The sequence below is a fragment of the Phragmites australis genome, chromosome 7 (genome assembly GCF_958298935.1).
Source record: "Phragmites australis chromosome 7, lpPhrAust1.1, whole genome shotgun sequence".
NCBI classification, from domain to species: Eukaryota; Viridiplantae; Streptophyta; class Magnoliopsida; order Poales; family Poaceae; genus Phragmites; species Phragmites australis.
In genome coordinates, this window is record NC_084927.1 from 37,183,163 (window position 1) to 37,194,613 (window position 11,451).

General features: G+C 38.9%; 1 protein-coding gene across 1 annotated transcript; it reads right to left on the reverse strand.

Annotated features, from left to right (window-relative positions):
- Window positions 1–86: 86 nt before the first annotated feature.
- LOC133925190 (kinesin-like protein KIN-14I) lies at window positions 87–11,181 on the reverse strand. The gene is made up of 24 exons (XM_062371059.1): window positions 10,956–11,181; window positions 10,448–10,827; window positions 9,915–9,987; window positions 8,796–8,927; window positions 8,350–8,579; window positions 7,934–8,261; window positions 6,896–6,995; window positions 6,558–6,739; window positions 6,337–6,452; window positions 6,127–6,229; window positions 5,851–6,003; window positions 5,624–5,770; window positions 5,331–5,531; window positions 4,447–4,611; window positions 4,237–4,383; window positions 4,001–4,141; window positions 3,686–3,880; window positions 3,478–3,604; window positions 3,195–3,397; window positions 2,902–3,084; window positions 2,561–2,656; window positions 1,908–2,105; window positions 829–1,100; window positions 87–577 (listed from the first exon to the last, which is right to left on the reverse strand). Exons 2-24 carry the CDS (start codon window positions 10,624–10,626, stop codon window positions 385–387), a joined length of 3,864 nt encoding a protein of 1,287 aa, XP_062227043.1. The 5' UTR covers window positions 10,627–10,827; window positions 10,956–11,181; the 3' UTR covers window positions 87–384.
- Between the last annotated feature and the right edge of the window lie 270 nt (window positions 11,182–11,451).

Consider the following 11,451-nt stretch of genomic DNA (forward strand, 5'->3'; position numbering starts at 1 on the left):
CCATGGCAGATGAGTCTAACAGAATATGCAACAGTTAGTGGGAGAAGGCAGAAGGCTCATATGATGCTACAAAAACGTAGAGTTACTACACTGCTAAGACGCGTGATCAGCAGCAGACCAGCCGTTAAGGCGAATCAACTACAAAAACGTTTAATCCGAACAACTTTTCCCCTTCTCCTATGAATGTGCTACAGTCCTCTTTGTACAAACGGGCTTCGCTACCATAATATAATATGTAACTGTACAATTAGTGTACAACATTGTCAGCTGATATCGGAACGCTCTGTTAGAGAGACCGGAAAACTCATCAATCACCTCTCTAAATAGTGGCAATCAGGAGCATTCAGCACAGCAGAGCAGACCGACAGTGATGGTAACTCGATCTCAACTGGTTAGGCGATTGTCTGATTTCTCTTTTGAGATCCTCTCTTCCTGTATTTCCTCCAGTTCATCATCATCACTCCGCTTGCCTGCTTGCTCCTTCCAGTAGGCAATCAGCTTCTTCAACCTCGTGATTTCTTTTGGGGCAACATGCTTGCTTGTATCATTAACAATACAACGAACCCGTGAAGCATACCTAAAAGATTTTTTTAAAACATGTGAAGAGCTGCACAAGGGCACTTACACCATAACACAGGAACGACCTATACTGGAACTAACTTTAGCCTAGCTATTATATCCATTAGATAGAAAGAACTGAAATTATCCTACTCATATTGGAAAAGCAAAAATACCAAGCAACATCAACGACAACAGTAACAGCAAAGCAAAAGGTGGCCAAACATAGACTAAATGAGCATAGAGCAAATGAGCAATGGAAATACGTACATGAGTGAGTTGTAAGTCTCCTCCAAGTTAGACTCTGCTGGTGAAACATTCACAAACATTAAGGTCTTCGCATTGCCACCCAGAGAATCACTCATAAGCATTGTCAACTTATGGTTCCGGTAAGGTATATGTTGTCCATCAGACGATAAAGCACCAATAACATCAGCCAACGCAGAAAGAGATTTATTGATGCTTTGTGCTTCTTTCAGCTGCTTTCCTGCTGAACCAGATTTTTTCACCCTCTCCGAACCAGCAAGGTCCACAAAACTTAGCTGCTCAAACAGAAGAACACTGTCAATTCTTCTCTTTAATAGGAAAAAGCCTATGAAATTTATTACGACAGCTCAAGGCCTATTTAGAATGCTGGAATTTCACAGGAAACCGTTTAGTTCCTGCAGGAATCTGAGAAACCCCAACATTCCTAACAGGGCTAGAACTTATTGTAGTATTTTTTTTTTGTACATACAAGATATTCTCTGCACCTTGTCTATTTTAACTATTGATATCAAGCAAGAGAAACAAGAACAAGAACTTTACAAAAGCATACTTTGTTGCACTATAATAATTTTTCAAAAGAAAAAAAAGGAATTTCATCAACTATCAACCTATTTGTATTCAATCACGCACAAAACAAACTGAACATCTTTAAAACAGAATTGCATAGTAAAAACAAAATGATGCAAACCACAAATCATATGAATAACTAGACTACCAGGGCCAAGCAACTGCAGAAGGTACACAAGTTTTGCGGGTATAGAGCAGTTGAAATACAGTTAGTCTTTAAGTATGGTTTCCAAGTAATGTTTGCCAACAACCACCATCAAGCAAAATGTGTATTATTTTCTACAGCAGGGAAAGTTCAATTATGTGCACGAAGCGCCAAGGCCACAATTACGGGGAGACAATCAGAACATTCAATCCTTTTATTATTATTATAGATCAAGCATAAAGATATTGTCCCTAGTTTCCAGCTTCATGCTAAGGGAGACGATCAGAACATTCAATCTTTTTATTAATATTATTATTATAGATAAAGCATAAAAATATTGTCACTAGTTTCCAGCTTCATGCTGCCGTACCTTGCCTCTTGCATATGACTGAGTTTGGAGATTAGTACTTTCAATAATGATTGAAAGAATTAAATGAGACCTTGAGCTCTCATCATTCATATTTGTTCCAGCAGTGTGCCTTCTCTCAGAACCTCTCGAAATTATAGCCCTCAGCTCTTCGATACTTGAAATGCTCACAACTGTTGCATTTTCAACAGTAACAACACCCTAAAAAGAGAAGTACGATTAATTAGCTCTACAAATAGCTAGGTTTAGGACATGTTAACAAATGAAAGCGCCTCTAAAATTCCCAGATGAAAACTCCAGAAATTAAGGTGATGGATAGTGCCTCGCCCTTATTCCTATCAGATTATAGCTGTCTTAGAATTTAAGCAGAATTATTATGAAAGGTAGAGAAACAGAATTTGTCAGATAAGTACTAAACTGAGTTATTTATTATCCAAAAATGAGAAGAAAAATTACTGCCTGTCCTTGCAACTACAAAAGTAAACCAAAGTAGGAAACATTAATATTTCTGAAGACTATGTTTCTGAAAAGCACGAAAGGAAGGTCAAATGAGAACAGTGAAAAATCAAATACGCAAACAAAGGAGTATAATATGACCATGACCTATAGTTTTAAGAAAAATTAATTGAATGTACATAAGAAAGGAGATCTTATACCTTAGAATCCTTTTTTATCTCTAATTTTTGCGGCTTTGCATTTTTGTGCAACAATAGGTCCACAAGATTATCTTGATAAAGTTCCACCATGTATGCCTACACTTTGTATGAAACGCAATTAACAAAGGATAATATAGAAGGCATATTTGGGATTTAAAGAACATGTTAAATCATGTGAAACAGTGTCATTAAAATCCTTTTTCCTTCCCAAAAGCATGTAAAAAACAAAGTATTAGTCAACAGTACAAATCAATATGTAAAGATTAGCCCAAAAATGAATAAACCATACGACAAGTATTCACGATACACAAGAAATGATGACAAACACATATACTTCTTACCTTCAAAGAAAATGAATATTTGTTACCATCACGCTTTATCACCCTAAAAAGCTCAGATGTAGCCCTTGGGGTAAGACCAGGATTGTTATCTGAACCATAAATTGTGAAAGTCTTTCCAGAACCAGTTTGTCCATAAGCAAATATGCAAACATTATATCCATCAACAGCCGATTGTACCAGATACTGCATCACAAGTTCGATAAAAGATATGAAACCCAAAGTGAATAATCATAGGAATGACATTTATATTCTTGAAAATATTAACACAAAACATATATTTCAAAATATTTCACCTTAGTGTCCTCGAAGACTTCTTCTTGAGTAGTGCTTGCATCAAAAACACGATCATATATATGTTGTTTTGACTTGTCATCTTTCCATGGATGTGCAATTGTAAATTCATCAGGACTGCAAACTATATTTTTTTCCTCTAAAGAAAACTCCTTGTCACTTAGAGGGCGCAAGCGACAAAAAACTCTTATTTTTCCTTTCATATCTGTCAAGAATTGTAACTAAATTCATGATCAATTCATCACAAAATACCATACTAAGTACAAACATTTAATCTTGGTTTACCTTCAATTGTGTTATAATAACGCTTTCGCAAAACCTGTTCTTGCTTATAAAGATTTTCAAGTTCAACCAATTGTGCCCCTTGCCTTTTAAGAATCTCAGCAGTTTGTTGGTTCTTTCTGTCGACATCCTGAAATGGTGCAAAATGGAATAGTATCTAGTTTTCTGAAAGATCTAAAAAAACCAAATGCAGCTATTGTACATCTCATACCGCTTTGAACTCTCTTAATTCATCAAGTTCTTTCAGACTATTTTGCAAGGTATCCACCTCAGCATTTCTTACAGAAAGATTTGATTCAGCAACACTTAAGGATCGTGTTGTAACTTCCAATTTCTGATCCAATCCAGCGATCTGGTATTTTAGATTACGGCATTCATCCCCATAAATCTTTTCCATTGTACTTTTCTGCATAATTATAGTAACCATATTTCAGAAATATGAAATGAATAAACTTTTCACTATGAAATCAGAACAAGAAATGAGGAAAGAAAAGGATAGGTCAGATAATTAAACAAGGGAACTAACCTCTTCACTTTTCATTCGTTCAAGCCTTTGAAGCTTCTGGTCAAGAAGATTCTTTTCCGACATTAGCTTCTTCGAGACTTCTTTCGATGCATCAAGCTCTTTTTGGCATGATTTTAACTCCTCCTTAAGCTTGGTGAGCATCTTTTCAGACACAAAAGAGTTAAATGCATCATAAGTTCATAACATCTTTACAGAAATAAGTGTGGCCAAAGAAATGATAAACAAGTCATAGATACCTCAATGTCACTGTTGACGCTGCCTACAGTTGTCAAAGTATCTCTCTCGCGGCGATTACCAGATGCTTCTATTTTATTATTGCTTTCTGAATTACCCTGACCACTTGTTAATCTGGTCTCCAGACTACTTTTTTCCATCAGAGCAGCCTAATAAAATTGAAAGTTAGATTATCCAAATGATTTAACTAAACCAACAATCTGTCATCGTACCTGCAAAGCAGATTCTTTCTCAGCACATACAGATTTTAGCTTATCCAGCTCACTTTTTACTTCTGTAAAACTTTGTCGTTCAGATTGCAAGGTATCTCTTAGCCCTTCCAATTCTTCTTGCATCTCTATTTCTTGTTTTGCCTTCAATTGTAAGTCCTCCCGCAACTAAACATAAAATAAGGACTATTAATTCCTCAGCAATTCAAAAGAGTAAATAATTATTCTTTCCATGTACTTAAATGGCCACTTGTATAAGATAGGCAATGCCATTTTCTTGAATTTTGGTAGGATAGATCTAAAAGGCATCACCTAACTATACTGGAATTTTCAGTCTTTATGCAAGAATATAAACAGTTGCAGCCTTAGCATGGCTACAGTGTAAATTGAAAATTGCAAATACACTTGGGAACTCTACAAGCAGACACCTAAAAGATATTTGATGCTAAAACAAGATGTATACGATATTAAGCCACATTCTCACCAAATATTTATCAATAACATGAGCCAAATATGGTCTTGTAGATGTTGAGAGCCAAATAAAAACATGCATATGTACATCCTTCAGTATGCAATAATTCTGTCTTTCAACTACTACTTTTCCTTTTTGTGATTATAAGCAGAGACACTAAGTGGTATATAGTTTTTAATCATTACAAAAAGGGTTGTTTACAAAAGGCCGTGAGGGGCATTAATCAAATAACATTAGCAACCAGCCAATCCAATTGCAAAGAAATGTTTTAGAAATTTTAAGTTACACAAGCAAAGAAAGTTTTAATAGATCAAAATAACATTTACCCAATGGCGGTAACAAGATATTCCTCACAAATTCTGAACTGTAAATACCTTGAGTTGCCACTGTTACTACTGTGGCAAAAACTACTTACCCGATCTGCTTTCTTCTGGGATTCCTCAACTGCTTTTGTCAGTTCTTGGACACGTTTCTCATATATTTCAACATTTGGTGGCTTATATGTTTGGGTAACATCATTTTGAGAAGTTGCACTAGTAGCAGAGCGTGCTTTTGAATATCTGCGGAGCATGACATCATTTATATGTGTTTGAAGTGCTACACATATCTCCTCACCCTAAAAAAAATATGGTTACTTTGACAGCTATATATGACATAATGGGATTGGATAGAGTATATATGTACTACCGCCTTGAAGCTTTAAAATACCTGCTTAGTTTCAAACTGAAAGATATGAAGAACACCAGCAACTCGCATCTTAAAGAAAACAGCAGTATTGCTGCTCCCAAATTGCATGATGTCTCTTAGCTCTGCTGAATGTAGATACTCCTTGGGAACTGGACGGAAAAAGTGAACCTGCATTCATGCAGAAATACAAGGTCAGCATTACTTAGCAGAAAAAATATACAATTTTCATCACAGGGTTAGGATCAGACCCCTCTTTTGTTGATTCCTAAAATGATTTTTCCAGGTAGAAGTCCTATTGGATCATCAATCTTCCGAACGCTGAAGAAAACTGAGTTCCCATATGGAAGAGTCCTTAAGATTCTGAGAAACTGTTGCCGTGCATCGTCTTTTGACAAGTGTTCCTGGATGAAACAACGAAGTACTTAGGTAATCAAGAGTTATCAGGTGCCTTTACACCAGTGTGAAACAAATTGTAAATTTACTGATAGCCCAATAAACATTAAGTTGCATGGCTAGATAAATACCATTAACTGATAGCGTGAAATGATGTCAAGCTCCCAGTCTCGCTTCGCTCTAGTAATTGCAACTTGTCTAGGTAGAAACCTCTCTAGAAGTGATATCCATTCACTAGCAAGATCAAGAAAATGAAAAGAGGTAATTAATATTTTTACCACGGGAAATACTAAATTGAAAGGTGACATGAGAGATCAGGTAGGACCTTATGAAATACTTACACACAAGACTCAGGATTGTCAATGAATCCGATCTCAACCAATGTTTGCAGAGCAGAGAGTTGTGCAGCATCATCCCTGCCTACCGGATAGTTTCCTAAAATATAATCATGTTGCAACTGCAGAATTATGATATTAGTGCTATGATGGAAACAATATTACTTGCAAAACCTACGAACTGGTAGCACTACAATCAGCTATCAGACCACTATCTAAACCAGTACCTGGACATATGATAGCTGAACAAACATTGGATCAGTCACAGCCTCATCTGACTCACGAAAGAGGCGTTTTTTGAATACAAGTTTGCAGTGCAAAATTTCTCCTTTATTGCGATCCTTAGCTGATTTGAATTCAGATAACAAGTCACCAATATATTTGTTATCGTCTAATCCAATGTATTCCTCTGCATGCAAAAATAAAGAAACACACGTGTTATGTGAAAAACTCCCTCTAAACTCTAAAACCAACATTTCCTTCCTCTACACGATATCTGAACCACATGCACTAAGTTGCAAGACAGAAGAAAAAACCCATATGACTTTGTAGTGAAAAGATATACCATTGGCAACTTCTGAAGACTTTGATCCATTAGCAACCTTTCGGCACTCGAATAGGCTGAAACTAGAATATACTGAAAGTTTGATAATGCCAGCAAGTTCCTGTCATTAAAGCATATTCTGTTTCCTTAGAATTACAATTTCAAGTGCTCTTTGTGACTTTTAAAAATATAAACAAAACAAGAAACTGCACCAACAAGTTTAGTGACAAAACTGTTAAAAAATAGTACAACAGTATAATGGATAGGAATATAATGGCGTCAAACTAAGTTGTAATGGGCTTCGATATCTGCTGTTTGGCCAACCAAAAACTAGACAAAGAATTTAAGTAAAACTATTGTTTCAGACTTTCAGTCAACCAAAAAAATCAGTCGTTTTAGAATTCATAACATTAACTAAATAAGGAAGTAACCACAATAGGTCATCCATGCGGCATCAAGCACCAAGATACAACATGTTGCAAGGTTGAGTTGAATAAGCCAGGAAGATGTCTATGATTCGTTGTGACTACCTTGAGTGTAGAAAACAGTCATAAGCTGATTACTAATACCCTACCTATATACAGCCTGATTCTAAATGGTGGTCAGGCAAGTAAAGAGGTATCTAAAATCCTGACCTTAGCAACTTCAGACTGCTTGCTCTCATAGTATCAATTAGCTATATGAAAGTAAAATCAGGCAGAGATACTGTTCCGCGGTGATTCTACTTGTGTAATTTTCCAGCCTGATATGCCTTTATCCTGTGGCTGGACAATTTGTGCCAATCACATCCTTATAGCACATATTTGGACACGAGTCATATAAATTAGTCATGGCATGCGCAAAACGAAGTTAACTCGCTAATATTGTGCCACTTATAAATGGAATCACTATACTACAACAATAATGAATCAATGATAATTTATAGTCACAACTCACAACTGAAGTTATATCCAACCAAGTAATCCTCAAGATCAGACTAGTTGCATTCTTCTAAAAGAATTTCAGAACGTTTGGCATATATCAATTCTAAAGCCAATAACAGAGGAAAAATGCAAGTACCTCAACAGCATCAGCAACAGTTGTTGCCATGTCGTAGGTAATTTCCTCAAAAGTTTCATCCAAGAAAAATACAATTGTTGTAAGCTTCCGGCTGGATAAAAGAGCTTCTATCTCCTCCCGTGCAGGACTTGTAACCCTAGGGCCTGCCTTAACTGAACGTTTTAATGCATTTAGTGTGTTCAACGCTAGAACTCGAACATCAGAATCAGTTGTGGCTCCATGGGCAATATAGTGAACATACTCAGACAAGTATGCCCCAATATCTTTGCTTGGTGGCATGGACGATGCACACAGATACATAAGCTCCCAAGCTCTTATTGACCAACCCCTGTAAGTACAAAAAGAAAATAATATGAATAATAAAATAAGTCTGATATCCACTAGTGCTTGTCATCCATGAGAAGCCCATTACTCACCTATCAGGATTGTTACGTGTTTGTTTTGAAATCTGTGCAAAGAGTTCATCTCGAAGTTCAGAACGGTTCAATGTATGCTTATAAAGCTTTGCGACAAGTTCTATTCTTTCATCCAAACTTATTATTGCAGGCGAATCAATGCCCGTGTATTGTAGTATGACATGGAACATCTTAATTGAGCGGCTTACAAGGTCGCTACTTATTTTTAATAACGAAGTTGGAATAGGATCCTGAAAACAGACACAAAGAAGCACTGTATTAGTATAACACAGCGATATGAGACACACTTGATGATAACAACTTTATGCTTTAACTATATGAGACACACTTGATGATAACAACTTTATGCTTTTATATTGGATTTCAAAAGAAGAAAAGAAGACAGATAAATTGCACCAAGTGCAACAGTGTAACCCCACAGATGGAATGAGATTTGACAACATCACCTTTTGGAAGCACAGCATATCCTCCAAAGTGAACTTCTCACGAGCTTGGGGCCCAACAGTTTTTTTAGAAAAAAATCCACGTTTTCCAGCCGAATGAATCTGTTTTCGCATTGCCTTGAGAAATCCCTCCACCTGTCGTATTTCAGCACTATTATCAATGTGAGAATCATACCAATTCTTATTAACTGACATTTAATAAACTATTAAACCCTATAACACTGGACATTTTGATGTAACTGCAGAATAATCAATAAGACAATAATAATAAAACATGCAGACTAGTGCATTTCCTTGTTTGTAATGCCAGTGATAAGGACAATTGTTGGTATTGCCCATTTAAATAGAAAGAATAGGACTAAGGGCCTATTTGGTTGGGCTGAGGCTTTTCCAAAAGCTGCTTCTAAAAGTTGTTGTTGAAAAACTGCTTTTGAATTGGCTTTTGATGCGGATGAAATATATAATATATGTAATACCCCTCAGAACATTATCCCTCAGAAGCTACAAAAATTCCTCCATACTAACTTCTGGCTTCTAGTAATAATGACAGCTTTTGCTTCTCAGAAGTCATTTTTAGAAGCGAACTGTTTGGTTCAGCTTTCTACTTCTAAGTAGCAAAAGCTTAACCAAATAGGCCCTAACTGTCGGAAACATACATTTCCTCTTTTTGTTTGACAATTTAAAAGAGGGTATAAAATTTAAGCAAGAAAGTTGCGCTAATTGTAATTACTCTTGGTTTCTTTCTTTTATGGAATTCCCCTCTTGATTTCTAGAGAACAAAATTCAAATTATTGTAGGGAATAAACTCATATTTATAATATCCGGTTTCCATTTATTTCTCTATTTGAATAGCGACGATTATGATGGATCGTTTCCTTATCTCATTTCTGTTCCCTCCAAACTGACAATTGGTGAAATTCTTTTGCGTAAGTCATCAGCAAAAATAATGCAACTGCCACAGTGCTAAAGTTAAAAGTTCACAAAACGCTAGAGGCACCACATGGTCAGTTGATCACCAGCAGATCACCAGCATGACAAGAATATGTTCTCCCTTTTTTGAACGGCCATGATATATATCATATATCACATCACAGGGAATGTTGGAATCAAGCAAGCACGTACCTGGAATCTATCAATCAGTGGAATTGCTCCAGCAAGCTCCGGAGGTATGGACATTGACAAAGTTGACGGTGTCCTGCAAAACAGTAACCCCAACGATTAAATTTGGATCACATTCTATCTTACCGAGCAAACAGAGCCCTCGTGCTCAAGTGTGAGATAGAACAAAGCAAGGTACCACTGTCTAGTGTCTTCACTTCAAAACAACCACAAAACTGGTACCAAACGCATTTAACAAGTAGGGTGGTAGGCCATGGATTACGAGCACAGCACACATAGCCAATTATAGCGACAGTAACGAGAAATAACAGTTCAATAAATATCAGCTTCGAGTCTCATCCAAACTTTCCCTATACTTTCCGATAGGTAGGGAAAGCTTTTTTGGTAATCAAATACAATATAAAATTCAAAAACCTCAGACACGAACCAAAGTAACTAACTAATTCATACAGAGGCAGGAACACGAAATCAACTCGCTAACCGCTGGACCGGAACTGAAACAGCAGCACGAGAAGGCGAAGGAAGCTGGCACTCACTGCGGCGCAAAGCTGTAGCCGTCGCTGTCGTACCCGTCGGCGGCGCCGTTGACGGTGGAGGCCGCCGAGCTGTGCAGCGGCGTGGCGGTGGCTAACGCCGCAGCACCGCCGTTGCTGACACTGCCGGAGCCGCCGTTCGGCGCCTGGCGCTGCGCGGGCCCCATCCCGCCGGCCGCCATCTCCCTCCTTCAGTCCTTCCCTCGTCCTCCCCCTCCGCAGGAGCTAGCACCCTTCAATCCTCAACTCCTCGTCCACCAGGTCGCCGAGCTCCAATCGCCATCACCGCAAGCCTCAAAACTATCCAGCGATGCGGGGGAACGCAGACTCAGATCGAGCGAGACGAAGTAAACCAAGCAGCAGCGTCAGCTCCAAGCTCCGACCTACGACTCAGCGCGACGGCTCCCCACGATTAGCGTCGACAAATGGAGCGAATCCCGGCAATGCGGGCGGCTTAAGTAAGTAGGCAAGCGCGGCGCTCGGTGGGGCGACGTTGGGAGAGGAGTCGGACCGGGTCGCCGCCGCGGCCGGCAGGACGAGATCCAAAGCGAGAGGGGAGGGCGAGGTATGGGCTGGAGAGAGGGGGAGGAGGAGAGGACTGAGGAGAGGGGCTCACGAGGGGGGCTAGTATGGCGAGGAGGCGGCGGGGGAGGTGGATTAAAGAAATCACGCGCCGAGGACAGGAGGGAATTACTCCTCCCCTCATGTTTTTTGGGCGTGCTCGGGGAGAGGCGGATTAAAGTTTGAATTTAATTTCGGAATAAGAAATGGAATGAGAGCAGGCGGGCGGGGTGGTCTGTGCAGTGGGGCCCGCTCGGCAGGCAGGGGCTGTTGTGGACAGGCATGTCATGTGGTGCGGTGTCCGGCGAGGGAAAGGGACGGCGGGCGCTGCAAGGCTGCTCTCCGGCTGCCATGGACGGGGATCCTTTGATATGTGTGCTTGGATCCTACGTGTCAGTGTACATACATGTCAGAGGAACCGGGTCCCGATTGACATGGCCCAAGCA